Source organism: Balaenoptera physalus (assembly GCF_965194825.1).
Source record: "Balaenoptera physalus genome assembly, chromosome: 20".
Taxonomy (NCBI): Eukaryota; Metazoa; Chordata; class Mammalia; order Artiodactyla; family Balaenopteridae; genus Balaenoptera; species Balaenoptera physalus.
Window position 1 is genome coordinate 48,545,953 of NC_138901.1, and position 27,840 is coordinate 48,573,792.

Here is a 27,840-nt window from a genome sequence, read left to right on the forward strand (position 1 = left end):
TCTTCTCCATGGACCTCAGTCGGTTCGGCTGTTAAATGGGAGCAGTAATTGCTACCTCGTAGGCATGATGTAAGACTTAACTGAGAAACAGGCATAAAGTGTCGCAAGAATTGCTATTATAATTGCATTAACCACTAGTAGGGCAAAGGCACACTCAACCGTGTTGCCCTCACATTCCGGTGTCATCCCAGTGTCTCCAACGTAAAACCGAAGCAGTCCTTCCGCCTCCCACCTCCTTCCCCCTGCAACCAGTAGAGGGGACAGGGGCGTGGCTAGGGGGAGAGGCCTAGCCAGCGTGTGGGCGTAGCTGGAGAAGACTTGGGGGGGGGGGCTACGCAGGCGGCAGGGGAGGAGCCCCGCGAGACCGAGAGGCGGGGCGTCGGCTTCCTGACCACAGCTTCTCAGGGGCGGGGCTGCTGCAGAGTATCTCTGCGAACCTAGCCTGAGCTGGAGCCGCTCTTTGTTCTGGTTGCTGCTTTCTAGACCCTCCGGCCCCTGGGTCCATTCCTCGCCTTCCCGCTCTCTCCACCCGCCTGTCCCCTGCATCTGGGCCTGCATCTCCTTCCCCAACCTCTTCGTCCTATATCCTGCCCTCACCCCTCCCCCAAACTTCTGGTCGGTGCCCTTGCCTGTTACCCTTCTCTCCACCCTCCCTCTTGCATCTTCTTCCCCCTGGTCCCCTCTCGGTTCCTCCTTTTCCCAAGGTCTGGGTCGCTCCGCCCGGCCCCGCCTCTCCAGGGATGTCCCCTGAAACCCCGTGCCCATGGTCCTGACGCTGCTCCTCTCCGCCTACAAGCTGTGCCGCTTCTTCGCCATGTCGGGCCCACGGCCGGGCGCCGAGCGGCTAGCGGTGCCGGGGCCGGACGGGAGCGGCTGCGCTGGGCCGTGGTGGGCGGCGGGCGGCCGCGGGCCCCGCGAGGTGTCGCCAGGGGCGAGCACCGAGGTGCAGGGCGCCCTGGAGCGCGCGCTGCCCGAGCTGCAGCAGGCGCTGTCGGCTCTGAAGCAGGCAGGCGGCGTGCGGGCCGTGGGAGCCAGCCTAGCCGAGGTCTTCCAGCTGGTGGAGGAGGCCTGGCTGCTACCGGCCATGGGCCGTGAGGTAGCCCAGGGTCTGTGCGACGCCATCCGCCTGGACGGTGGTCTGGACCTGCTGCTGCGCCTGCTCCAGGCGCCGGAGCTGGAGACGCGCGTGCAGGCTGCCCGCCTGCTGGAGCAGATCCTGGTGGCAGAGAACCGGTGAGGGGGCCGGGCTGGGGCGGAGAGCGCCGCGTGGTGTAGGGTCGCAAGGGCGGTCGAGTGCCTCGGTCTCCCATGTGCCTCGCACTGTGCCTTTCCTGCCTCACCTCACAAACCCCTGCATTATATCCCTGTTGAGGAGCAGCGTGTCCATTTTACAGATGAGGAAACTGAGCCCTGGGAAAGTTTAGTGACTTGCCCAGCGTCACACAGTGAACTAATGGTGCAGCCAGGATTCACTCCCAGAGCTGGTGGGGTGAGAAATGAGACAGAGAGGGGAGGAATAGAGTAGTAGGACAGGAATCTGTCCCTGGTTCTGAGGATGGAGCTGGGATCCCACAGCCAAAGCCCTCTAAACCCACAGCCCTCCCGATGGGCCTGGATATCCTTCCGTGCTACCTTCGCTCTGCCATACCGTCTCGCTCCCACTAAAAGAGAAAGAAAACACATTGCTCAGAAAATAGGAGGGGGGACCCCTTTCCTCTTCCCCCAGGCTGAAATGAGTGCTGACCTAAGGTTACTGGCTGCCTTCATGCCACCCCCAGTCCACTTCCTGCTTCCTCCGTTTTCATTTTGCTTCATGTAACAGGACAGACATGATCTCATGCTGTGCCTGCTCATCGGAAACAAGATGGGTGTTTTCAGTTGGGATGGATGGTGGGGGAAGAGGAAACTGAGGTGTGGAGCTAGGCAGGGGCCGGAGTGTGTGTTCTCTACATCTTCCCCACACGTGCCAAGATACAGTAGGTGGGGTCCAACTGAAGCCTGGTTGCTATGCTTCCCTGCCTCTTGGGATCTCCCCTGGAATATAAGGACCACTGACCCACTTCCTTGCCCCTCTAATGCCGGAGGAGACCAGGCTGTCACACTCCAGTCTCATGCTGAATTCTCGGGCCCTTCAGGTTTTGGAAGGGTCCCTTTCCATTTATGAAGCTCTCAAAGGTGTGATGGGCATGGATTAGGGGCATTTTCCTTGCTCTTTTCAAAAAGTAAAGATAATCTTGTGGATGGTGGAAATGATACAACTTTCAAGAGTGCATGAATGAAGCAATTTAAGTTGGGAGGCCAGGTTAGGACTCTGCTTGTTCAGTAAGTCATTAATCTTCTATCTAACAACAGGTGTCCTGTTGGGGATGGGCTGTGAATGTGGAGGGCTAGCAAATGGAGTGGGTGCTCACTGGATGTGGTGGGCTAGCATTGAAGGGCGTGTCCTGTAGGCCTGGTATGTGGGATAGGGTAGCTATAACTAGAACTCCTGGAGAATGGGTGCAGCCAACACCCCAAGAAGAGGAGGGCTGCAAGATGCAAATAGAAATGATATTTTTCAAGGTTGAAAATAACAATCCTCACCTGGTTCAGAATTACTGAGAAAGGAGGCACACTAACCGGTGTCTCTGGTCCCAAGAAACAACGTGCTGGTGTTGGCATCACTTCAGGACCAAGGACAGAACCCAGCAAGCCAGGTCCCCATCCTCCCGGAGAAAGGCATAATCTCCCCACACCTCTGCACTGCTCTGAGAGGAGGCTGGGAGGCAAGAAGGGAAGAGGGTGGTGACACACTGAGAATTTGTGTCTATGAAATGTTTTCCTTCCTCCACCAACCAACTTCCTCATAAAGAAGGTTCTTCCATCAGTGCACCCAACTCCTTTTGCCATTGCCTTTCCTGCAGCTCTCTTCTTCCCTGGGTGCTGCCACACTCACTGCCCGGGAGCCTAGGTCACAGCTTCACTGACCCTCGAATACCAGGAGAAGCCCAACAGGGTAGGGCCCTCTGAGCCTGGTCCCACCACACTCTTACTGCTAGCCCTCTAAAGTCACAGCCTGCCCCCTTCAGGAGACCATAATGAGGTTAAATGGCTTTCCCAAGAATACACAGTGAATAAGTGGAGGCGACAGGTTTTTAAAAGAAAGAAAGGAAAAGGAAAAAAACCCAACAAACTATTGTACATAAATTCAAGTGCAAAGTACAAAAAAGATACACACTTAAACGTTCTTCTTTCTGTTCTTCATTGGAGGCAAACCAGTGAAACAAGTTTCTTGTACGTCTTTCCAGAGAGAGTCTCTGCATATACAAGCACTTGTATATATGTGTATATTATATATACAGGCTTATATATGTGTATATACGGACAATTTACCCCTCTTTCGGAGCTGTGATTTGAACCCAGACCCACAGCCTCTCAGACTGTAGAAGAATTGGGAATTGAGTGAATAAATCTCACAACAAGCACAGAGTTCAACTCTATAAAGGTGCCAAGTGCATAGGGAAAGGTGAGGGCTGGGGTTCAAGAAATGCACAATTGGGAGTTCCCTGGTGGCCTAGTGGTTAGGATTCCGGGCTTTCACCGCCATGGCCTGGGTTCGATCCCTGGTCAGGGAACTGAGATCCTGCAAGCCTCGCAGCCAAAAAAAAAAGAAAAGAAATGTGAATAAAGTCCTCTTTCTGAATTGATGTTTCTGAACATGCCCTTCCCTTCATTGAGCCTCAGGGGGTGGGTGTTGTTGGATTAGATGATTTCTTAAGCACTTCCTGGTTCTGATATTCTTGGAATATATATAGTCAGATTGTTCTGGAAGCACAAAGTGCAGACGAAGGATCTTGAGCCCTGGAGACAGACAGATGTGAGTTCAAATCCCAGCTATGCCTCTCACCAGCTGTGTAACCTGGGCATGCCATGTAACCTCTCTGAGCTTTGGCTTTCTCCTTGGTTGAAGGAACAACTGCAGTGCCGTCTGCCCGAGTGGATGATTAGAGCCCACCTGTTCCTTTGGGCTGCAGAGAAGTTCAGTGATCAGCTCAGCAAAGCTGTCCTGGCCTCAGGCCATGTTCTGGGCTCAGCTGGGCCCTGCAGTGGACACAAAGTCACAAGCACTGTGGTCACTGTGGTGCTCACTGGGCAAGGACTCCATGGCTGGCTGGGCCTGTAAGTCTTTGAGGGACATCATTGGTGGAGGCCAGGAAGACAGGACACTTTCACCTCTGCCTGGAGTGTGGCAACTCTCCTGTCTGCTCTCTTGGCCTCCAAGCTCTCTCCCTTTGACCTGCCCTCCCCACAGCAGCCAGAGCGAGTTTCCTAAAACCCATGTGTTACCAGGTCACTCCCCTTCCTGAAGCCCTTCAGTGACTCCCCATTTGCCATCAAGATGAAGTCCAAATGCTTTGAGATGGCTCAAAAGGCCCCCAGAACTCTTTCCTCTTCCCTTGAAACTTCCACCTCAACCACTTGAAGTAGCTTCTGCTTTTTGCCCATTTAATGGGTGTAAAGTGATAGCTGGTTTAATTTTTATTTCTCTGATTACTAATGAATTAGAGTATCTCTATTTGCTTGTTAACATTTTGAATTTCCTTTTGTAAATTGCCCATTTGTGTCCTTCGCCCCTTTTCTGTTGGATTTACTGCCTTTTGCTTGTTGATTTGAATATGTATTTATATATTCTATATATGAATCCCTCGTTTATTTTATATTTTTCCTTGTTTGTTTTAGACATTGCAAACATCTCTGGCTTTCTTTCTCTTCCTGGAACGTGCCAAGCTCATCAGCCCTCGGGGCTTTTGTCCTTGATGTTCTCTCTGCCTATTATGCTCTTCTTCCAGATACTTGCAAGCAGGGGTCTCTGGACATTTAACTCGCAGATGTCACTTCCTCAGACATATCCCTCCACCCAGGCACTCTCCATTACAGCACCTGGTTTTGCTATCATTTTGGTCAGATAACTATTATTCTGTTCATTCACCGTTTACTTGCTTACTGTTTGTCTCCATATTAGCTGTTATTAGCTCCAGTTTCTCTTAGTCACTGTTTAACTTCAGCCCCTATTGCAGTGCCTGGCACACAGTAAGTCCTCAATAAATGGTCTTTTGAATGAATGAATAAATACACCCCAGTCACACAGCATGGAGTGAAGAGAATTTTGATGAAATGAACATTTATTGAGTCTTTCCTATGTGCCAGGAACTGTGCCAAGCACTTTACATGCATTTTTACATTAGTTCTCGTAATAACTCTACGGGGTGGGTATTCACTTTATCCTATTTATGAGATGAGGAAACCAATAAAGATAAAGGAAGGTACCCAAGGTCCCACAGCTAGAAAATGGTAGAGAAGAAACCAGGACCCAGGAGATCTGCTCTAGAGCTAGAATTCTTAACCACCACACATGCTGCTTCTCCAGGGAAGGGTGTCTGGGAAGAAATGGGTGTGGCCAGGATGGAGCAGCCTTATAATCAGAGAAGTCTGGTTGTCCCAGGGCAGGAGATGAGGGAGGTGGAGGAGGCAGGGAGGACCAGACTCATGTCCTATATGACGCTAGCGAGGCCCAGAAAGCATAAGTAACGAGGCCCTGGGTTAAGATAAGCACCCTGGGCTGCGGCAACTCCACTTTCTCCCTCCCGCTTTCCTTCGGCAGGGACCGAGTGGCGCGCATCGGGCTGGGCGTGATCCTGAACCTGGCAAAGGAGCGGGAGCCGGTGGAGCTGGCGCGGAGCGTGGCCGGCATTTTGGAGCACATGTTCAAGCACTCGGAGGAGACGTGCCAGCGGCTGGTGGCGGCCGGCGGCCTGGACGCGGTGCTGTACTGGTGCCGCCGCACGGACCCGCCGCTGCTCCGCCACTGCGCGCTGGCGCTGGCCAACTGCGCGCTGCACGGGGGCCAGGCGGCGCAGCGGCGCATGGTGGAGAAGCGCGCCGCCGAGTGGCTCTTCCCGCTCGCCTTCTCCGAGGACGAGCTGCTCCGACTGCACGCCTGCCTCGCCGTGGCGGTGCTGTCCACCAACAAGGAGGTGGAGCGCGAGGTGGAGCGCTCGGGCACGCTGGCCCTCGTGGAGCCGCTAGTGGCCTCACTGGACCCCGGCCGCTTCGCCCGCTGCCTGGTGGACGCCAGTGACACCAGCCAGGGCCGCGGGCCTGACGACCTGCAGCGCCTCGTGCCGCTGCTTGACTCGTCGCGCTTGGAGGCGCAGTGCATCGGGGCTTTCTACCTCTGTGCCGAGGCTGCCATCAAGAGTCTGCAGGGCAAGACCAAGGTGGGTGCGGGTGTGGGGTTGGGTGGGGAGGGGGTAAGAGAGAAACTGGGAAGGCTCCCCAGAGGAAATGACATTCAGTTGGCACTTGAGGGACTTCCCTGGCCGTCCATTCGTTAAGACTCCACGCTTCCACTATAGGGGACACGGGTTTGATCTCGGGTCAGGGAACTAAGATCCCGCATGCCGGTGGCACAGCCAAAAACAAAACAAAACAAAAACAAAAAACAAACAAACAAAAAAAACTAGGACTTGAAATACACATGAGAGGTGAAATAAGGAGAAAGATGAGGGACCCATCATTCTGGCCTTGAAGGCAAGACCAAGGTATTATGAAGGGGACATACATCTCTGTATGATCTCTGTGTTCTACAAAGATCACCCGGACTGCTGCATGGAGACGGGGTAGGCAAGGGTGAGGCAGTTCTTACCCTGGATGTGAGACTAGTAATAGTTAAATTATCGAAAGTTTCTGGTTTTAGTTTTTTAAATATTACAGAATTAAGATTACCCTATAATGTCACTCTCCCTCCTTTGTCTTCCTCTGGAGGTTTGGGGGGTTAGTGACCGCTGGTGCACAGGGAGCGGTGCACACTGCATGGACCACCCTATCTGTAAGACAGTGGTCATCTGGGGCTGGACAGGGGTCATCAGAGGAGTGTGTCTCACAGGTGATTGTCACCCATCACGAGTGTCCCCAGAGATCCAGAAGAGACTGCTGTGTTAGGGGGTCTCTGAGGCCTCTTCCAAGGTCCAATGTTCTAGGAGCTTTTGATTCTCCTCTCTGCACCCCAGAGTCGGGCCATGGGAGGACTGGCTTTACAAACAGGCCATTCTGTTTTGGGAGGAGGGATTTAAAGGGAAGTAGGGAGTGAGGACCCCAAGGAGTGGGGCTTGGCAGCAGCCATGACCACCAGCTCTGGCACCTCTTTCCCAGCAAGGCCAAGTGAGCGCAGTTCAATGTAGACATAGTGAGCCCTCACTCTGTGCCCTGCAGCGTGCCAGTTATGGGACTCCAGGGGTGACTAAGACATGACCTCAGCTTACAGTCCAGTAGAAATTGCATTATCAATTAACAACAGTAGCATTCAGAGTGTAGCACAAGGCCTAATTGGCGGTATGGGCCAAGCTGTGGGGCAATCAAAGCAGGCTGCATGTTGGAGGTGCCAATCAATTTGTATCCAATGGATGAGTAGGATTCCCACAAGCAGGCTAGAAGAGCTAAGTATCTGGAAACACCACAGGTTGAGGCCCAGAGGTGGGAGAGCCTCCATGGGTGGGTGGCTTGGTGAAGGGGGAGTAGAGCGGGGATTGGTAGGCAGGGGCTGCACTGTGCCAGGCCTGACAGCCATACTGAGAACTCGACTTGATTTCAGGGCAGATGCAAGCTGTAGAGGGGAGGCATGAGAGGGACTTACCTGGTCAAGAGTTGAAGGAGCTTCTGGAGGGGGAATCCACAGGACCTGGTGATATATTGGATGAAGGCAGGGCAAGGGCAGACGGTGGGGCTTTCAGCGGTGAGAAGAGGCGAGGGGAGGGACCAGGCACGTTTGGGGGCGGCTGGTGAATTGGTGGATCCAAGACATCCTCTCCGCACTTCCCCAGGTATTCAGCGACATAGGTGCCATCCAGAGCCTGAAACGCCTCGTCTCTTACTCTACTAATGGTACCACGTCGGCGCTGGCGAAGCGCGCGCTGCGCCTGCTGGGCGAGGAGGTGCCGCGGCCCATCCTGCCCAGCGTGGCCAGCTGGAAGGAAGCCGAGGTCCAGACATGGCTGCAGCAGATCGGCTTCTCCCAGTACTGCGAGAGCTTCCGGGTAGAGCCGCACGGGGTCGCCGGCCGGCAGTCGGAGCAGGCGCATCCCCGAGGGCCGCGTGGCCGCTAGGGGCGCCCTGCACACAGGCGACTGCGCCCCATCCCGGCACAGCACGCCCGCGGCACCAGGGTGGACTTCTGGGGGTGGGGAGCCTGTACTCAGTGTTTTTCGGGGTCATTCGGTTCTCATCTGGGTCCCATCCGCCTCCCCCACCGCCATCTCCAGGTCCCTCCTCTTGATCTTGTGCTGGGTGGGGTCCAAATGCTGAGGATGGGAGACTTTCCTTACCTCTGACCCCTCCTCCAGGAGCAGCAGGTGGATGGAGACCTGCTTCTGCGGCTCACGGATGAGGAACTCCAGACCGACCTGGGCATGAAGTCAGGCATCACCCGCAAGAGGTACGGAGCCTCCAGCCCGCATACTCCCCCGCCCCGGGCAGGTCTAACTAAACGCCCCCTCCTCCTCTAGCCAGTGCCCAGTCAAGATCTCAGCATCCTCTCCTCCCTTGGGTGCAGATTCTTTAGGGAGCTCACAGAGCTCAAGACCTTCGCCAACTACGCTACATGCGACCGCAGCAACCTGGCTGACTGGCTGGGCAGCCTGGACCCGCGCTTCCGTCAATACACGTATGGCCTGGTCAGCTGCGGCCTGGACCGCTCCCTGCTGCACCGAGTGTCGGAGCAGCAGCTCCTGGAGGACTGCGGCATCCGCCTGGGCGTGCACCGCGCCCGCATCCTCACGGCCGCCAGAGGTCAGCCTGCCCACCTGGGCCCCTACCCCTGCCCCTGCCCTGGAGGGATGAGGGGAGACGCACGGCGGGGGCTCAGAGCCTCACTGCGGGTTGATTGAGCACGTAGGCTGTGCTGCACTGGGCTCTGAGGATGCAGAGATGAATATGTTGCACTTTGCCCTCAAGAAGTTCCCAGTCTGAGGTGGGAAGGAGGGTGGGAGGAAGGCAGATAATAAACAGGCACGTGGCTGCAGGAGCTGGCATGCCCAGGACTCCAGTGGGAGCCTAGAGGAAGCACCACCTACCCTGTCCACCCAGGCCTAGGCTTTGGAGAGGGGAGGATGCCTGACCAGGTCTTGAAGGATGTGTTGCGGGGTGGGGGGGAAGAGAGTGGTGGCAGCAGGAAGAGCAGCCCAGGCAGAGGGAGCAGTACATGCAAGTGTGGAGGTAAGACAGAGCATGGGGGCTGGGTACAGGGGACGTGGGTGGGAAGACAGAGGGCTTATCCTGTTAGTCCACAGCTGACAAAGTATGGGTGCTTTAGGGAGGTCGTGAGAGCAGAGTGGATCCTAGGGCTCTAGCAGCCCTCTTGATTTATTAATTTAATTTACTAATTTACTATTTAGCTAATATTTATTGTCAATTACTAGAGGCCAGGTCCTGATTAAGTTTTTAACAGATATTATCTCATTAATCTCTACATCCATTCTGTGCAGTGGGTGTTTGTTTTTTTAAAGTCAGCTTTTAAAACTTTTTAAAGAATAAAAGTGGTATAATTTAACTTAAAAGTGTCCAGTTTGAACAGTTTTGAATGTATACCCCTGTGTAACCATCATCATAATCAAAGATAAAGGACAGTTCCATCATGGGTGTTAATTTTACAGATGATGAAACTGAGATTTAAATTCATTTTGTAAGGTTATAAGTCATTAAATGACAGAACTGGGATCTCAACCTCTGCCCTTATACCTCGTAAAGAGACAAACGTTGTCTGTGACTGTTGTCTGAATATTATAAGATGGGTTCTTTTCATGCATGCATGCATTCAATAAGTATGTACTAAGCTCCCACAGGGGACAAGGGACTGGGCTTTGGCCCCATTCTTTTGCTTCAACCAAAGCAGATTAACTTCTATCATTTTTACATTGCAGCTCCCAATAAATCCCCAAGATTTAATTTTTTAAAAACAAGAGGGTGCTACAGCAAAATTAGCTTACAAACACCTCCTGTAGGGAGTAGGGAGCCATGCACAGTTTTGAAGTGGGGGCAATGACACACTCAGATTTGGATTTTAAGCAGAGCTCTCTGGTGCCTGCGGCAAACAGATTAGACTGGGCAGGTGTGGATCTGGAGAGACCACTGAGGACGCTGGAGTTGGGGGTCTGGACACAGGGATGGCCCTGAGGCTGGAGTCCAGGATGTTAGTAGGTAGAATCCACAGAGCATGGTGCCTGACCCTGAGCGTTGAATGTCAGCTCCATGAGGGCAGGGTTTGTTTTGTTCATTGCTGTATCCCAAGCACTAAGAATAGTGCCTGGCACACAGAAAGCACTTAGTAAATATTTGTTGAATGAATGAATGAGAGGCAGGAGTTGAGGCTGATACCCAGGTTTCTGGCTTTGGTGGGAGACTAGGAAGACGGGGGGTCTGGGGAGGATTTGGGATGGGTTGGGTTTGGAGTACCTGTGGGCAGCTGGCTGTGCAGGTCTGGAGCTCTAGAGAAAGGGCAGTGCTGGAGGTGTCCCCAAAACACAATGCCTGCCTCCTGAGAGGACCTCACTGATAGTTTGCAGCCTGCCTTCCTGTAGGCCCCATCTCTCCACCTCTCTGACCCTTTTTGGAGCAAGCCACCCTGCCTGGGCTGGGCTGAGAGGGCTGGGTGTGCAGGAGATGATGTACCTCGTGGTGAATGATGGGGAAGGCCCACCCTCGCCAAGCCGTCTCTTGTCTGCTTCAGAAATGCTACACTCCCCACTGCCCTGCACCGGCTGCAAGCCCAGCGGGGACACTCCAGACGTCTTCATCAGCTACCGCCGGAACTCAGGCTCCCAGCTCGCCAGGTGAGGAGGGGCGGACAGGCAGGCTGCCTGGGGCCTTGTGGGGAGGCCATGGCAGTGACACAGGACCTCTTTGCAGCCTGCTGAAGGTGCACCTGCAGCTGCACGGCTTCAGTGTCTTCATTGATGTGGAGAAGCTGGAAGCGGGCAAGTTCGAGGACAAGCTCATCCAGAGTATCATGGGTGCCCGCAATTTTGTGCTGGTTTTGTCGGCTGGGGCTCTGGACAAGTGCATGCAGGACCACGACTGCAAGGACTGGGTGCACAAGGTCAGTGCCGGCCCCTGTGGTCCCAGCATTGGCCTGCGGCCCAGGGCACAAGGTCCCCGTTTCATTCTTTCTCACCTGCATATACTCCAGCAACCTCCATAGCCCAGCTGGAAGTCAGGAGCCATGGCTCTGACTGTAATAGGACTTTAGCAACTTATTAGGCTCTCCGAGCCCCAGTTTTCTCATCTACAAAATGGGGGTAACTTACCTGTCCTAGTCACCTCGTAGAATTGTTGTGAGGGTCAGAGAGGGATGAACACGCTTTGAAAAATAACCTCTGTGAGGGAAGGGGGGCAGGAGAGCATAGTGACAGGCACAGTGAATGGTTAAGAGCACAAAGCTGTGAGTTTAAATCCTGGCTCTGGCTTTGGGCAAGTTACTTAACCTTAATGAGCTTCATGTTTATCACTGGAAAGTGGGATAGTTATAGTACCTAACTCCCTAGGATATTGTTAGAAAGATTAAAAGAGGTAAAATTTGTGAAGTGCTTAGCAGAATGCCTGGCACATAATAACTGCTGTATGATGGCAGCAATTACTATTATTAATATAATTATTGTGAGTACTACCACTGTTTAATTCCCCATTGTATCCTGAGTGCCTACGCATAGTAAAAACTTATTGGGAACTTGTAGAATGGATGGATAGATCTGTATCACATCTGTAGGTTATTAATCATTACTCGTTAGTCAGCAGGAATTGGGGCCAGGGCAAAGGGAAGCAGTTGTCATATGGATAGGGTCCTTGTCCTAAAGCAGCTAAGGAGATAAGAATATGCCCAGAATGACTAGATCATACATAAATTGGTGTCAACGTAAAGCCGGGTAGGCGAACCTCTTACTTGCTATAAGAATATGGAGAAAGGAAAAAAACATCAAGGGCTGGAATAATCCGGGGAGGCTTCGTGAAGGAAGCAGAACTTGAGAAGAGTCTTAAGAATTTAGGCCAGTGGAAGAGAAGGCATCTCAGGCAGGGGAACAGCAGGAGCAAAGAACAAAAGTAGGCATGAGAAGGGTGCCAAAAACCTACCTTATCACTGGTATTGCCTTCTCCATTTTACGGATGAAGAAACTAAGGCTCAGAGAAATAGAATAATTTTTCCCATGGCCACACTGCTTAGGCAGAAATCAGAACTGGGCTTTGAACTCCTGTCTATCTGAGCCCATGCTCTTTCCTAGGATCCAGCTTTGTCCTATGACTCAGATCTGAGGGGTGGGAGGGGAGGTGGTGAGATAGGATTGGAATCAGCTGACACCAGAGTGATTGTCTGCATCTCTTCCCAACTCCGAGTTCAGTGATGTCACGCCCGTAGCTTGAAATCAGCCATGGTGGGAGTAGTTACGCTAAAGAAATTGGTAAAAACTACAAATCAGGATTTTATTTGTTTGGTTGTTTTTCCCCCTCTGGAGAGCTAGTTGTTAAACATGTACCAGCACACCACTGGCTGGATAAGAACTAAGAAACCAGGTTATGGGGTTCCTAAAGGCAGGGAGAAGACCTGTGCTTAAAGCACTGGCAAAAGGGATCCCATGAGGGCAGTGATGCCATACCAGTGGGTTTTAGGGAGAAGGCTCCAAACTAGGGTGCAGCCCAGATTGACAGTGGGGAAGAGGGTCAGGCCCCAGAGGCCATGTAGGAGGGGCTGAATACTGGGTTTGGTTTGGGGAGTGGATGCTGGGTCAGAGAGACACCCGGGAGGATCATGGCTTAGAGCAGGTGGCAGGCGGCCTTCTGAGAGAAAGAGAGGAGTGTCTGTGAGCTCCGTGAGAGCTCAGACCTTGCCTTGTTCATGCTGCATCCCTGATGCCTAAAACCATGCATGGTACAAAGTAGGCTCTTGAAGAGTTTTTAGAATAATTGAATCAACGATTAAATAGATGAGTGATTCTGATGAAGCTGAGATGACTGGGAGAAACATACGAATCTACTAGGTTTACTAGGTCAGAAGACGCAACTCTAATCAAGTGTTCATATTTAACTGGCTTCATGATCTTGAACGAGCCATTATGCCTCTCTTGGCCAGCCTCTGAATCGGTACAGTGAGCAGTGTGCTGTCTTTGCTTCTGTGTAATTCTGGATGAAACAAATGTCTAAAGGTTCCCACATAAATTGCTGCAGGGCCAGAATTCATCCAAGTGCTCAGCAGAGAGGCAGAGGGCTTGGTTGAAATAGCCTTGGACTTAGAATCTGAATGCTTGAGTCAGAGACCTGGCCCCCTCCTGGGCTGGGCACGTGTGTGACTTGGGAGCAAGTCCCTCCCCTTCGCTGGGCTTCCTTCTTCTCAGTTGTAAAATGGAGAGGTGCCCCAGAAGCCAATCAGGGTTGAAGTTATGCAGATTCCTTCCCCAGGAAGGCTCTGCTCCACGAGGGTGCTTGGCGTCCATCACTGTCCCAGCCAACTGCAAGGAGGGAGGAGCGGGCAGGTGGTGGGAGCCTTTGCCTTGGACCAGTCCCAAAGGCTCCATCATCCCTCCTTGGTTGTTTTTAGTGCTTAATTGCCTCTGGTTTTAAAGCTGCTTTCCTCAAAACCACATTTAGTGGGTAATCAATATGGAAAACCACAAGTGAACTGCACTCAAAAAGTCCAATCCTTGTGGTTCCCCCTTGAAAGGAAAAAAACATTCAATAAGCACTTCCCAGAGCACCCATTAATAGAAATATCCTCAGAACAACCTAGTGAGGTAAGTTTTATTATCCCCACTTTACAGAGGAGGAAGTAATAACACTTGTTATTTATTAAGCATACACTGCATGCTAGTTGCTAGTCTAACCACTTGCCGTGGGATAGCACAGTTATTTCTCCCAGCAATCCTACAAGATAGGGACTATCATTAACCCTATTTTAGAAATTAGAAAACAGAGGCTTTGAGAGCCTGTCATTTTTGCCTCAAATGACAGAGCCTGTGTCAGAGACTTGGTGTGAACCCAGATCTGATGATATCAGAGCGCAACCCCTAAATGCTATGCTGTCTCATTCATTCATTCAGCCAGTCAGCTGTTAAGTATTTAGCAAAGGCAGACTATGGGCAAGGCTTTGTGAAAGATCCTGAGATACAAGGTGAGTGAAACCTGGACATGGTTCCCACCTTTATGTCTGGTGGGGAAGACAGATATTAAGTAAATTACTCATTAGTGAATTTAAATTTGTAAGTGTAGCATGTGATGCGGAGCCTATGAGAACCTATAACAGGGGATCTGACCTGGTCAGGAAGTGAGGGAAGACTTCCCTAGGAAAGTTGATTGAGCTCAGATCAGAAAAATGAGTTGGTATTAGAAAGGGCAGGGAAGAGTGTTCTAGTCGGAGGAAGCGGCATGTGCAAAGGCCCTGTGGAGGGAGGGAGGTAGCAAATCTAAGGAACTGCAAGGTCTGTGTGGCTGGGAGGACAGCGCAGGGATCGAGTTTGAGAAGTGAGCTGTGGCCAACCGCACAGAGCCTTGAACTTTATTCAAAGAGCCGTGTAGAGTCGTGAAGTTTTAAGTGTGTGTGTGTGGGGGGGGTGACATGATCAGATTTGCATTTTGCAAAGAGTAGCTAGGTGAAGGAGCAACATGGAGAATGAATTAGAGGAGGCAAGAATGGATGAGAAGAGACCTGGTAGGGGCTAATGGTAATACGGGGTTGGAGCAGGGCACTGGTGGGGGTGGAGGTGGAGAAAAATGAGCGGATTTGAGAAATAAGTAAGAACTACAACTGGCAGGGCGGCTCAGGATGGATCGATTTGGATGCAGGGGGTGGGATGTACTTCTTGACACCAAATTTGTGTGGGCTTTTTCCCATACCAACAACCAGTTCTCCATTTCACCAGCACCAACTGGCTGTCCCACAATTCAATTCAGTTCTGACACTAACTACCCACCGGGAGACAGTGTCAGACTCCATGGTTCAAGGGATCAGTCTCACAAGTCTGCCCTCACTTCAGACCCAGTCGCAAGGCCCAGGCCACCTGAACTGCTGTCTGACTCGGCTACAAATGCAGGGGTTCCTATGACCACCCCCCTCAGGTTCAATAATTTGCTAGAATGACAGGCAGAATTCAGGAAAGCACTTTACTTAACTATTACCGGTTCCTTTTAAAAGATACAACTCAGGAACATCCAAATGGAAGAGATGCACAGGGCAAAGTAAGGGGGGTTGGGAGCGTGGGCAGGGCTTCCATGCCCTCTCCAGGCCACCCTCTCCACACCTAGATGTGTTCACCAACCTACCGGTCCTCAGGGGTTTTATGGAGGTCTCATTATGTAGGCGTGATTAAGTCATTGGTGAGTGAACTCAGTCTCCAGCCCCTCTCCCCTCCCTGCAGGTGAGGGGGGCGCTGAAAGGTCCAACCCTCTAATCACAGCTTAGTCTTCCTGGCCACCAGCCCCCATCCTGAAGCTATTCGGCACAGCCCCACCCCCCAGGTCATGTGAGAGGGCTTTAGGAGCTCTGTACCGAGAACCTGGAACAAAGGGCAAATGTAGATTTATCATACCACAGGGGATGAGGGAGAAGTCAACGTGGACTTCACGGCCAACATCCCGCCTTGGGCTCAGCCTGGCCCCGAGGTCCCTGGATGGGGCCCCGCGTGTCCTCCTCTTCCCCTCTTCTTTCTCTAGGAGATTGTGACTGCTCTGAACTGTGGCAAGAACATCGTGCCCGTCATCGATGGATTCCAGTGGCCAGAGCCCCAGGCCCTGCCCGAGGACATGCGGGCTGTGCTCACCTTCAATGGCATCAAGTGAGGCGGCGGCGGGGCGGGGCGGGTCACACAGGCCCCCAGCCAGCAGCTCCCTCTGCCCAGCCCTCTGACCCACCAGCCTCTGCACCCACAGGTGGTCCCACGAGTACCAGGAGGCCACCATTGAGAAGATCATCCGCTTCCTGCAGGGCCGCTCCTCCCGGGACTCATCTGCGGGCTCTGACACCAGTTTGGAGGGTGCTGCACCCCTGGGCCCCGCTTAACCAGTCCCTAATTCCCAAGCCCTGCCGTGACCCCCCATTTCCACCATCCCCGCAATGGGACAGCTCCTCACACTGGCTTCCCTGGGCTGAGACAGCCTGGGCTCTTCTCAGGAAATGGCTCTCTGCCTCCCCCGACCCTCACCGTCCACCTCAAACCCAGCTTCCTCAGTATCTGGAAAGGGAAGGGAAGCCAGGCATTGGGGGTGCTAAGACCTCCCCTAGGCCCTGCCCCCAGGTCCTGTCTCGGGCGTGGGAGGGTCATTGCTCAGCTCTGAAGACTCTGGAGAATGAGGGTTTGCTGCATGCTAACCCCTCTCCTGCCCTGCCAGCAGCCTGCTTGAGTAGAGTGAAGGCAGGCAGCCTCGGGCAGGGCTCAGTGCAGTGGCCAAGCCTCCCGACCAAGCAAGGGCTTGGGCCCGGGAGCCAGCTAGGGATGAGAGGCTAGCCATGGCTCTCCACCGAGACTGTGCCTGGCCCCTGGGCTCACCACTTCCTGCCATCCTGTGGCCTTGCCCTGTAACCATTCAGTGCCCTTAGCTGGCCAGGTCCACTCCCAGCCTTCCTGATGTGCAGCCTCCTTTGCCACATCTGGGGCCAGGGTGAGACTGGGCCGGCCCTCACTCTGGCTGGTCTGCAGCCGTGGCCTGCGCTCACTGGTGCATGGGAGCCCCCTGCTTGAGCCTGAGCAGGGGAGGCTGCTTCTCAAAGAGCAGCTAGCCACCCTACCTAGCCTTGGTGCTGTGCACCAGGCCTCTGCCCAGCATGGCCCAGCTCCCTTCCTCAGCCCCTCACCCGTCCGAGGCTGCCCCCCGCACTGGCTCAGGGGGAGCTGGGGCGAGGCAGCCCCCCTGTGGCAGCAGCAGTAGCCTGGGCAGAACCTGTAGCTCCCTGGGAGGAGGCAAGATCCTGAAGAAGGGCAAGGGGTGTATTCGAATCACCTGGGAATTTTGTTAAACTCCCATTCAGGACACCTGGGGTGGGGCCCGAGTTCCTGCATTTCTCACAAACTCCCACATGGGCTGAAGCTGGTGATCAAGGAATGATACCTTAGGAAGCAAGACTGTGAAACACAAACGCCTCACAAATGTTTGCCATTTCCCCGACATTTCACTCCATGGTCTCGAATCATCAGAGCAGCCTTACCTGGTATTATCTCCATCTTACAGAGAAGGGACTGAATGTCGTGCCCAGTTTCCCAAGTCTCCAGTGGCAGCCCCAGGATGCAGACCTGGCCTCCTGGCGCTCAGTCCACTGCTGGGGGCACTCGACTGAGAATCATCCTGGAGGCTGCACCCTGGGCAGGGCTGTTGCTCCACAGACGGCTGGCTTCCCTCTTGCCCCAAAGAATCTAGCCTTGGGGGGGACAGGCTTTCACAGCAGAAGGCTGGCTCAGGGGCTGTAAAGAAATAACCGAGCAGGAGTGTCCCTCGGCCCCTTCCTCCACCAGGGTAGGAGAGCAAGAAAGCATCCTCCTTCCAATAAACGCAGGCTCCAGCTAATGGGCTGAGCGGGCACCTGCCCTGCCCCTCCCCTCCTGAGGGCAGTGGGTTCACACCTGAAGGCTGGCTCAGCTCCCAGAGCCACCTCCTGCAGGTGCTGGCCAGGCCCCTCGGGGCTCTTGAGCCACATCGTCAGAAAGTCAAAGGTCTCGCTCCAGGCTTGGGACTCCTTCCTTCCACTCGCCTCCCTGCCAAAGATACTGCCTCTAGCCGGTCCTCTGACTGCACTTGACCCTTCTCCTTCTTGCCGCACGAATGCCCACCGGTGCCCTGGATACGACGGAGACTGAGGCAGACTGGATGTTGCCCTCAAGAGCAGAGACAATAACAATACAGTGTGATGAGTCTCCTCCAGGGGAAGCCTTCTGTCTTTTTGTCCCCAATCAGTCCCACTCCCTCCTGAGGTCCCTCATGGGCAGTACTCAGAGAGGTTGCCCAGCACTGTTTCTTTTTCTGTTTGGCACACTCTCTACTGCTGCCTGCCTCCTGTCTCTCTGGGGAATCACAGCCCAGCCCCCGGGCCCCACCAGAGCAGCTGAAGTGACGACCCTCCCCTGGCCAGGCCAGTGTGTTCAGGGGCCAGCCTCCCCTGCCGTAACAAACACTGCCCAGATCGCAGCCAGGGCAGGCACCCTGGCCCGCACCTTCCACCTAGGCCTGGTCTCACAGGGCCGGTCCTGAGACAGAGGGCTGAGAAACAGCCTTTCGCCACCCGCCCCCTAGCCTGCTCTGACATTGCAGCCTGGTCTGCGGGGTCAGGGTTTTCTGCTTGGCTGGGCTGTAGCTGCGGCTCCCAGGTCGGGGCTGAGTCAGCCTCACCCCACCCCTCTCCAAGACCAAGAATTGCTCATGACCAAGAAACACTCAAAAGTCAAAAGTCCAGCTCCAACTCATTTATCCTTCCCCTAGGTCCATGAATAGAGGCATTCCATTCTAGAATATATGAGATAGGAAGGATCTTAAAACAGTATTTAATCTAGTGTCTCCTAACTTGTCCAACCATGATCAGACAATTAGAGGCATTGCTGATCTAACCCTTTATAGAGGGCCTTGCTCAAGGCCACACACGAGCCAGAGGCAATGCCCGGAGTAGAGCCTGGGCCTGAGGCCAGCCCAGAGCCTTTTTCCTACCATCCTCACTGCTGGGACAGTCAGTGGAGGGGGCCTCTCCTTGCTTGATCTCCCAATGACAGGGGACAGTGAGATGGGAATCTGCAAACAGGCCCAGGCTACAGAGGGCCACAGCTGACCCTAGTTTGCCCTGGGCCACCCCCATTTTACCTGCGTGATTTCTAGCCAGAAAACTGGCTAGCAGGGCAGGTGAGAGAGAATGAGGGTAGAAATACCAGCAGGGGGCCATGCCCTGTGGCCAATTCTGTTTTGAAGAGTCAAGTGTCATCTGATTTGTTTGGGGGCTTATGGCCCTCATCAAAGCCAGTGCCTTAATACCAAATCCCATTCTGCCTTTCAACTTCAGGTCCAGGCTTTCCTAACGCCCTAGAAATGGGCCCCTCATTCTTTGGGGAGTCGGGCCCATCTCCAGGTTCCTGTTGAGCAACAGATGCTCGAGGGATGGTGTCAGCACATGGCCCTGCTGAAATGCCCAGCAATGGGAGGTGTTAGAGGGCTGAGTGGTAACAAAAACTGATTCTGCTTGGTTTGGTGTAGCCAGGAAGACCAGGGCAAGGTGTCTTCAGGGAGTAGATCTCTGACCCTGAGGAATGAGCAGCCAGGGCTCTGCCCGGAGCTTCTCTGCTGACCTGATGCAAGCGTGGCAGCCCTTCGCCTCCCAGCAGCTCCGGAGAAGAGAATGGGCAGTCAGATGAGGACTGAGCTGGCCACGCCCAGTACCAATCCCATGGCAACTCAGGGGCCCCTGTCCCTTCCAGCAGCCACTGCTGTCTGACCTACGGTGGGCAAACTAGGAACAGGAAAACAGAAGGCCCCACAGCCCAATGCCATGGGGGCCGGAAGGTTCATTCCAGGGCGATTATACTGACTTCTTATTATGATTGGCACTGCTAAGCCCAGGGGATTGATTCCCACGCAGCACTCTCCCTCCAGGTGGCACCAAGTCCCTCCCACAACCCTCCCTCCCCCCAAAGCTGGCACTGACCAGTGGTACCGTATTCATCACTAAGAAGTGACTGGTGGCTGCTTGGCCGTGAACTGAGCACTGTGAGCTGCACAGTTTGGGTTGGAAGCAGAGGTGCTATAGCCCTCGTGCTTCAACTGGTCCCTCCATCAGGACCTCTCCTCTCCCCTGGAGGGTTCTACGTGATTGATGGACTAAAGGGTAAACAGATCCCTGTTCCAAATGGCTCCCACACCGCCTGCCCTGAGTGGGACTGTTTGGGTTACAATTCCAGATCCTAGAATCACAGGCAGGCAGGCACGGCGTGGATGAGGTGGGGGCCTTGGTCTAGCTTGACCACCTGGTCCAAGGTGAACACCGCCCTTTGAGGGGAGCTGCCGCTGCTGCTGAGGGCTGGGATCCAGAGGCATCTGCTTCCAGTTGGTTAGTGCTCACGTTGCTCCTCTCGCCCCCCGTCCTCTAGTCCAGGCACATCAGGGGCTCTGGGGAAACTGCTGGAATTCAGGGCAATGATTAGCCCTTTCCAGTATCCTGTGAGAGACCAGAGAGAGGGTTCAGATTTAACACGGGGGGACCCTCAACTCCTGGAGAAGTGACACAGGCTTTATTGGATGGGCTGGTCCAGGTATCCCCCTCCCCAAGCTGAGAGGTGGAAGACAATGTCCAGAGACAGAGGGCTCTGGGGGAAGAAACAAGTGGGTCAGGTTAGCGTGTGGCCCAGTCACAACTAGCCGAGGAAGCTCTCCAGGCTTCCCTTTAGCACATTTCTGCCACCGTAGTTCCATCTGTAAAACGGGAATGGAGGGGGATGAGGGGAACTGGGTGCGAGAACATAGCCTTGCCAAGAAGCACTGTGAGCCTGACCCTTCCCCTACCGGCCTCTGCCTTGCTCCCGGGGAATCACTCCCAGACGATTAGGCAACCATCTGCAAGAGGAGAGTCAGGCTGGGACTGAGACACCCACAGGGGAAGAGCTCCAGGACTGAGGAGGTTGGAAGGAGGAGGAGGAAGAGGATACCTTTAGGGTAAAGGGCTCCATTTTGAGCCGGGGTCAGGGCCCTGCATTACCCAATCAGGACGGCCGGGATGAAGAGGAGGCCAGCTCCCAGGAGGAAAGGGAAGCCCTTCATGAAGTTCAGGGTGGCTGGGTAGAGCGAGTTGAAGATGCCGGAGGCTGTCAGCATGGCCAAGCCATTCACACAGGCCACAGCAGAAAAGAGAGCGCCTGTGAAGAAATAAATACCACACTCAGGAATTTGAAAGACCTAAATGCAAATCCTGACACCACTACCTCGCAGCTGTGTGACCTGGAGCAAGTCACTTAACCTCTCTGAGTGTCACCTTCCTCAGCTATAAATCCTACATCATGTGCTGTGAGAAGGCTTCGACGAGGTCATGCGTGGAAAGCACCTGTGCTACAAAACAAATGGCTGTTATTAAATCTATATATTACAAGTACATGTGATGTCTTCTAGCAAAAGTCTGATAAAATGGTTTTGGGTTTATCCCCTTTGGAATCATCTCCTGTTTAGGATAAATTTCTGGGCTAATTCTCAGTTTCAACACTTATTAGCTGTGTGATCACCGAATAAGACACTTATCTTTCTGGGTTTCTGTCACCCTTCTGTTAAATAAGGATAATATCTTTCATAGATTGTTGGTAACACTATAATCACATGATAGGTATATATGTGATGTACCTATCACAGGGCCTGGCCCCCTGGAGGCAGCCAGTTAGTAAGAGCTGTTCTTTTCTCCCGTTCCCCTTGGCATCTCTGGGCACAGTGAAGGTGCTAGAAAAATGCTTATTGAGTGAGTCAATGAAGGCACATGGGTTCTGAGGATAACAGAACCCATGGTGGGCTATACATGGCACCAGAGTCTCTGCCATCACCAGATCCTACTTCCAGGGCAGATGGGAAAAAGTGGATGAGCCACATGTTTCCGGATTGGGATCTAAGGACCAAGAGGCCTGAGAAGCTATTCTTTATAGATATGACAGCACGGGACTTCCCTGCTGTCACATTGGTTAAGAATCCGCCTGCCAATGCAGGGACACGGGTTCGAACCCTGGTCCGGAAGGTCCCACATGCCATGGAGCAACTGAGCCCGCGAGCCACAACTACTGAAGCCCACTCGCCTAGAGCCCGTGCTCCGCAACAAGAGAAGCCACTGCAATGAGAAGCCCGCGCATGGCAACAATGAGTAGGCCCCGCTCACCACAACTAGGGAAAGCCCATGCGCAGCAACAAAGACCCAACGCAGCCAAAAATTTTAAAATAAATAGAATTGATATGCCAGCAGAACACAAATTTTGCAAAATAAGCAACAGAAGTTGAGATTAAACTATCAGACTGTCAGAGCTCGAAGGGCCTACAGATGTCATCAAGAGCAATTCACAGGACTTCCCTGGTGGCGCAGTGGTTAAGAATCCGCCTGCCAATGCAGGGGACACGGGTTTGAGCCCTGGTCCGGGAAGATCCCACATGCCGCAGAGCAACTAAGCCTGCGCACCACAACTACTGAGCCTGCACTCAAGAGCCTCTGAGCCACAACTACTGAGCCCTCGTGCCATAACTACTGAAGCCTGCGCACCTACAGTCTGCGCTCCGTAACAAGAGAAGCCACCGCAATGAGAAGCCTGCACACCGCAACGAAGAGTAGCCCCCACTCGCCGCAACTAGAGAAAGCCCGCGCGCAGCAAGCAAGACCCAATGCAGCCAAAAATTAATTAATTAATTAATTAATTAATTAATTAAATTTAAAAACGATAAAAGAACCCCTCCCCCACAAAAAAAAAAAGAGCAATTCACATGTGTTACAGATGAGGAAACAGGCCCAGATCACACAGCCGGTGTGACAGAGCCAGGATTAAAACCCAGATCCCCAGACCTGCCGCTCTTAGAAACAGACCTGGGTGTGCATCCTAGCTCCACCACTTACTGAGTGACCTCAGGTGAATCAATTTAACCCTCTGGGCCTCTGCTTCATCTGCCATGTGGAGACAGTGAAACCTACATCATCACAAAGTTGGACACTCTGACCCCAGGGAAGCAGGGAACTCTGGCATCGTCACATCCACTTTACAGATGGAAAAGCTGAAGTCTGGAGAGAGTAAATCCTCTGCTTGGCTTATCCAAAAGAACATAATCGTATGCTGCTGACTGCAAATTCCAACTCTGTGGTCTGAAAATCCAAATCGCTGTGGTTCTCTGCCAGCCCTGGGCACTGTGACAGCAATGCAGTTGTCTTGGCTACTTATTTCTCCAGGGTGGGAGGGAGGAAGGTAAGCTGCCTCCTGGCCCGTGGCTGCCCTCTGCACAGTTCAGGAAACACTGGGCATGAGGAACCAGACACAGGCTAACCCTGATACTCACCCTGCTCTGACTCTCTCACCAGCCTGGAGAGCTTGGCCCGGATGATAGGCGTGACGACCAACGACAGGAAGAGGAGCCCGTACCCTGTGAAGAAAGAAACAGTCATCAAGGAAATGGGGTTGGGGAGAGGGGTGCCCAAGTGAGATGTAGCAGAGGTCCTGTACCTACGCCATGAGGGACTCAGATTAGACACAGAAGAACTTCCCTGATGGGGAAGGGGACAATGATGGGGCACAGCAAGCACACAGTAAATGCAAGTTCCTTTTCCCTTGACATTTAGTTACTCACAGGCTTACACTGTTTCCTTCGTAACCATTTCTCTCCCTTGTGCAACTGTTACCTCCTCAACAAAAACTGCAAACTGCTAAAAAACAGTGGCGCCTCTGAAGTGCATTCACGATGAGGCCCCCCAGGGCCCCTTCAGGTGAAAGGCCCCCAAATCCCAGAGCAATGACAGTGTCTTCATCATCTCTGCACCCCCGAAGGCGTTGAGCCCAGCACCGAGTCCATGGAAGATGCTGTGGGCAGGAGAAAAAGGTACCTGGTCCCCATCAGCACCGTCCAGGCGAGCAGCCACATTAGGAAATCTGTGATTACAGAATGGCTGACTGTACACACTTTAGGGCTCTATTAAAATAAATCTGTCCATTCAGGAAAGTTAACTTCCTCATTCGCAGCTGCCCCCTCCCACCAAAAAAAAAAAAAAAAAAAAGAAAGAAAAGAAGAACCAACACAAGCAGGAATTTGATAGCTGCGGTCTGAGAAGACTGGCTTTTTTAAAAACCCAAAGAAGCTGACCAAGGATATTTGAGATAGGTCCTGTGATTCTTATCAGAGAAGTGAGTATTAAGGCATTAATAGCTTGGACTTTGCTTAAGAGCACCATGAATATAGGCTGTGGGAGGCCAAGGAGTGGAGCAATTAGTGTAAGAGTAATTTTTTTGTCTTTGGCTCTATCTTACTAACAATATTTATGGTTGGTAATGTGAATGAATTACTTTGGCTATTGAAGGTCTATATGTTCTGTATAACAAAGATGGCATTTTTATGAGGTTTCTTAGTTGTCTGTCCTCCAGTGCAGGCTAGGGGCACAGTGATGTTTCCAAAGACATGGGCATGAACTACATTTGGCGGCAGCAGGTGGCCAGTCCCCAGTTTTCACCCAGCAATTCTGAGACAAACTGTCCCTGAACCCATACACACTTTACCTGTGAACATGAGGGGTGTAATGGTAGCAAATGCAAAGACCACCATCCCCATGATGTTGAAGGCCAGACCGATCTCAGCCACCCAGGTGTCGGCCAGGCAGTACTGCAGAAGCCTCAGGCCCAGCAGGCTGGTGAGGTATGGGAGGTGCTGAGCCGCAGAACCGTAGCCAATCAGCCTAGAGTCCCAGCAGAGGGGTGTGCTCAGCTCATAGAGGGTCAGGATGTCCTGGGCCCCAAAGTGCACGGTGATCACCACGAAGATGGCCAACGAGTACAGGGCTAAGTGCTTCCTGGACTTCTCTGGGGCCTGGGTCACGTAGAGCTGGACGATGGATCGGTGGTGACGGAGTGTGAAGAGCCGGGCACGTGTCGGCTCTTTCACTGTCTCACCAAAGCAGAATGCTGCATAGAGAGTCATGGCAATCAGCAAGGCCAAGGCCAGCCAGAAGGGGTTGGCATAACCCTGCTCGTGGAGCCAGTTGCCACCAATGAGACTCGCCAGCATCCCTGCTACCCCGATGCACGCTTCCAGCAGGGCCATTCGGATGGTACGGGTGCGGCTGGAGCTGACATCTGCCACGGAGGCAAAGCCAGCAGCCAGGAGGCCACCGAAATCGCCGAGGAGGGCACAAAGGATGCGGCCCAGCACGAAGTAGCCAACGTGGAGCTGCAGCTGTACCACAAGGATGGACAGCACGGTCTGGAGCAGAAGGCCGAGGGAGGCCAGCACCAGCAGCGGGCGGCGGCCCACACAGTCACTCCAGGCGCCCAGCAGCGTGCACGAGAAGAGTCCCACCAGGAAGCCGCCCATGTTCATGTAGAGGGTCCAGTGGGAGGTAAGCGTCTCCACTTCCTGCGGAGGCAAGAGTCTTATTACCAGGGTGCCGTTCCTCACTCTGGGCTGCCCATCGCCCACACCATCACCAACCTGGGAGATACAGGGATAAGGACTTTCTTTGGAGCCCTAAACCTCAGAGAATTTTAGTACAACTCTTAAAAACTGACACTGGAGGGGTATGGGAAATGGGCAAGATCCGTTCTCTTACTTTTAGCACTGTGAATGAAAAATGTTGCCTGCCACATCAGCAAACAAAGGATGCTGCGGCCATCAAGCCCTCAGCCACTACTGCCGCCCCTGATGCTGAGCCCTGAGGGAACTCAGGATGGAGACAAACAGGCTGCCCACCGCCAAGCCCTCAGCCACTGCAGCCACCCCCAAGTACAGACCCAGGATGGGAAAGAGCAGGATACTGGCTCTAGAGAGCTAAGGTGCATATCAGAGGAGTGATTTCAATAAGCCCAGGCTCCTGCATCTTCCCCTACTTAGAAAAGTGCTAAATTCATTGACTTGTGGGAATTCCCTGGTGGTCCAATTTTTAGGACTTGGCGCTTTCACTGCTGGGGCTGGGTTCAACCCCTGGTTGGAAAACTAAGAGCCCACAAGCCAGGTGGTGCAGCCAAAAAAAAAAAACAGTCCAGTAACTTGAGATGTCTGGTTTTCCTCAATTAACAGTAATCTTTTGATGTTCCAACTACCTGGTTTTTATTGCAAAACTCCTATATATCCTGGCGACTCCCTTACCTCTTGGGAACAGTCCCTCAGAGCTATCTCAGAGACTGCCTCCCGGGCCTGAGTCCTCAGAAAGTCCACCAAATAAAACATAATTCTCAACTTTCAGTTTGTGCTTTTTTTTTTAAATTTTACTTATTTATTTATTTTTGGTTGTGTTGGGTCTTCGTTGCACCGCGTGGTCTTCTCATTGTGGTGGCTTCTCTTGTTGCGGAGCATGGGCTCTAGGTGCGCAGACTTTAGTAGTTGTGGCTCGCGGGCTCTAGAGCGCAGGCTCAGTAGTTGTGGCGCACGGGCTTAGTTGCTCCGCGGCATGTGGGATCTTCCGGGGCCGGGGCTCGAACCCGTGTCCCATGCTTTGGCAGGCAGATTCCCAACCACTGCGCCACCAGGGAAGTCCCTCAGTTTGTGCATTTTTTTCAGTGGACACCCTCTTTTGTTAACCCTCAAACTCGCTTTACCTAGATCACCAACTTTAAGCATCCCTGCAACGCATTTCTCAGTCAAGCCCCAACTTTGCTCCGGCCCCGCCCACCACCCAGTATCCTAACCCGCTGGGCTGCCCCCAACCTTTATGCAGGCCCCGCCCTCTCCGCTGCCCCCACACTCCAGCCCAGGGCCCGCCCCTGCCACGCTCCTCGCTTCTCCCCGCCGCCCCTACCTGCGCGGTGGGGTCCACGCTATGGTTGCTGCAGCTGCCCCTGTCACGAGTGCCGTTGTAGCCAAGGTCGGCACTGAAGCGGTGCCACAGGTACTGCGTGGTGACCGGGCCCTGCAGGACCAAGGCGAAGTTGGCAAGGAAGATGAGCGGCTCCACGCAGCCGCGGCACAGCACGGACCCGGCGGGCCAGGCGCGGGGCTCGCCCCCGGAGTTCGCGCACCCCTCCATGCTTATGCACTTCTGAGCTGGCGCTAGGCTTACGGCTGGCTTTCTGCGCCTGCGCTTAGCGTCCTTTTTTTTTTTTTTTTTTTTTCTTTTTTTTAAGCCTGGTGGGGCGGGGCCAGGAGTGGTTGGGCCCCCATCCTCTCGGCCCCTCCCTCTCTGGGCTGGGGAGGGGAGGCGAGGGACCCTGCACCCCTGGTTTACAGAGTGACCTGAACTGCAGACCGTGCCAGGATACAGCCCTGCACTCCTCCGCAGGCGCAGAACACCCATAACAGTAACAAGAGTGTCAATAATTAACATTCACTGATCGCTTATTATATGTTGGGCACTGTACTAAACTCTGAGTTAATGTCCCAACAACTCTATCGGCTAGCCGTTATCAAGGATCTCAATTGACCCATGAAGAAACAAGGACATGGGACACTCAAGGCTGAGCTAGAAGAACACACGCCTTTTTTTTTTTATTAAAAAAAAATTTTTTTTGTTTATTTATTTTTGGCTGTGTTGGGTCTTCGTTGCTGCACGAGGGCTTTCTCTATTTGCGGCGAGCGGGGGCTTCTCTTGTTGCGGAGCACGGGCTCTAAGCACGCGGTCTTCAGTAGTTGTGGCACTTGGGCTCTAGAGCACAGGCTCAGTAGTTGTGGCGCACAGGCCTAGCTGCTCTGCGGCATGTGGGATCTTCCTGGACCAGGGATTGAACCCGTGCCCCTTTCATTGGCAAGCAGACTCCTATCCACTGCGCCACCAGGGAAGCCCAAGAACACATGACTTCCGACGTCTATGCTGATGTTCTGCGCTGTGACAGAGGCGACTCAGTGGATAATAGTGCAGCCTCCAGCTCTACAGCCTCAGTTCCATCACCTAGGCCCCGCTACTATCTCGGACATGCCACTTAGCTCTTTGTGCCTCCATTGCTTCACCTTTAAAATGGTGGTGCTAGGGAGATCAGCTCGGTGCTTTGTGACCACCTAGAGGGATGGGATGGGGAGGGTGGGAGGGAGGGAGATGCAAGAGGGAAGAGAAATGGGAACATATTGTATATGTATAACTGATTCACTTTGTTATAAAGCAGAAGCTAACACACCATTGTAAGGCAATTATACTTCAATAAAGATGTTAAAAAAAAAAAAAAAAAA

At 53.1% G+C, this 27,840-nt stretch overlaps 2 protein-coding genes and 2 long non-coding RNA genes across 4 annotated transcripts; 1 reads left to right on the forward strand and 3 right to left on the reverse strand.

Moving 5' to 3' along the window:
- Window positions 1-91: 91 nt before the first annotated feature.
- SARM1 (sterile alpha and TIR motif containing 1) lies at window positions 92-17,922 on the forward strand. Its single transcript, XM_082442263.1, has 9 exons — window positions 92-1,233; window positions 5,642-6,257; window positions 7,860-8,072; window positions 8,379-8,470; window positions 8,588-8,823; window positions 10,760-10,862; window positions 10,939-11,128; window positions 15,724-15,845; window positions 15,940-17,922. Exons 1-9 carry the CDS (start codon window positions 764-766, stop codon window positions 16,067-16,069), a joined length of 2,172 nt encoding a protein of 723 aa, XP_082298389.1. The 5' UTR covers window positions 92-763; the 3' UTR covers window positions 16,070-17,922.
- LOC309650668 lies at window positions 3,115-7,861 on the reverse strand. The gene is made up of 2 exons (XR_014257672.1): window positions 7,673-7,861; window positions 3,115-4,080 (listed from the first exon to the last, which is right to left on the reverse strand). It is a non-coding gene; the product is annotated as an uncharacterized lncRNA (long non-coding RNA).
- On the reverse strand, window positions 8,081-10,781 carry LOC309650672. Its single transcript, XR_014257676.1, has 3 exons — window positions 10,702-10,781; window positions 8,361-8,438; window positions 8,081-8,209 (listed from the first exon to the last, which is right to left on the reverse strand). It is a non-coding gene; the product is annotated as an uncharacterized lncRNA (long non-coding RNA).
- A 524-nt stretch (window positions 17,923-18,446) lies between the features above and the next one.
- Window positions 18,447-27,562, reverse strand: SLC46A1 (solute carrier family 46 member 1). Its single transcript, XM_082442280.1, is given in 6 exon segments — window positions 18,447-20,141; window positions 20,143-20,194; window positions 20,732-20,888; window positions 23,041-23,124; window positions 24,249-25,101; window positions 26,480-27,562. Coding segments are annotated over 6 exon segments (1,725 nt in total). The 5' UTR covers window positions 27,005-27,562; the 3' UTR covers window positions 18,447-20,087.
- Window positions 27,563-27,840: the final 278 nt, after the last annotated feature.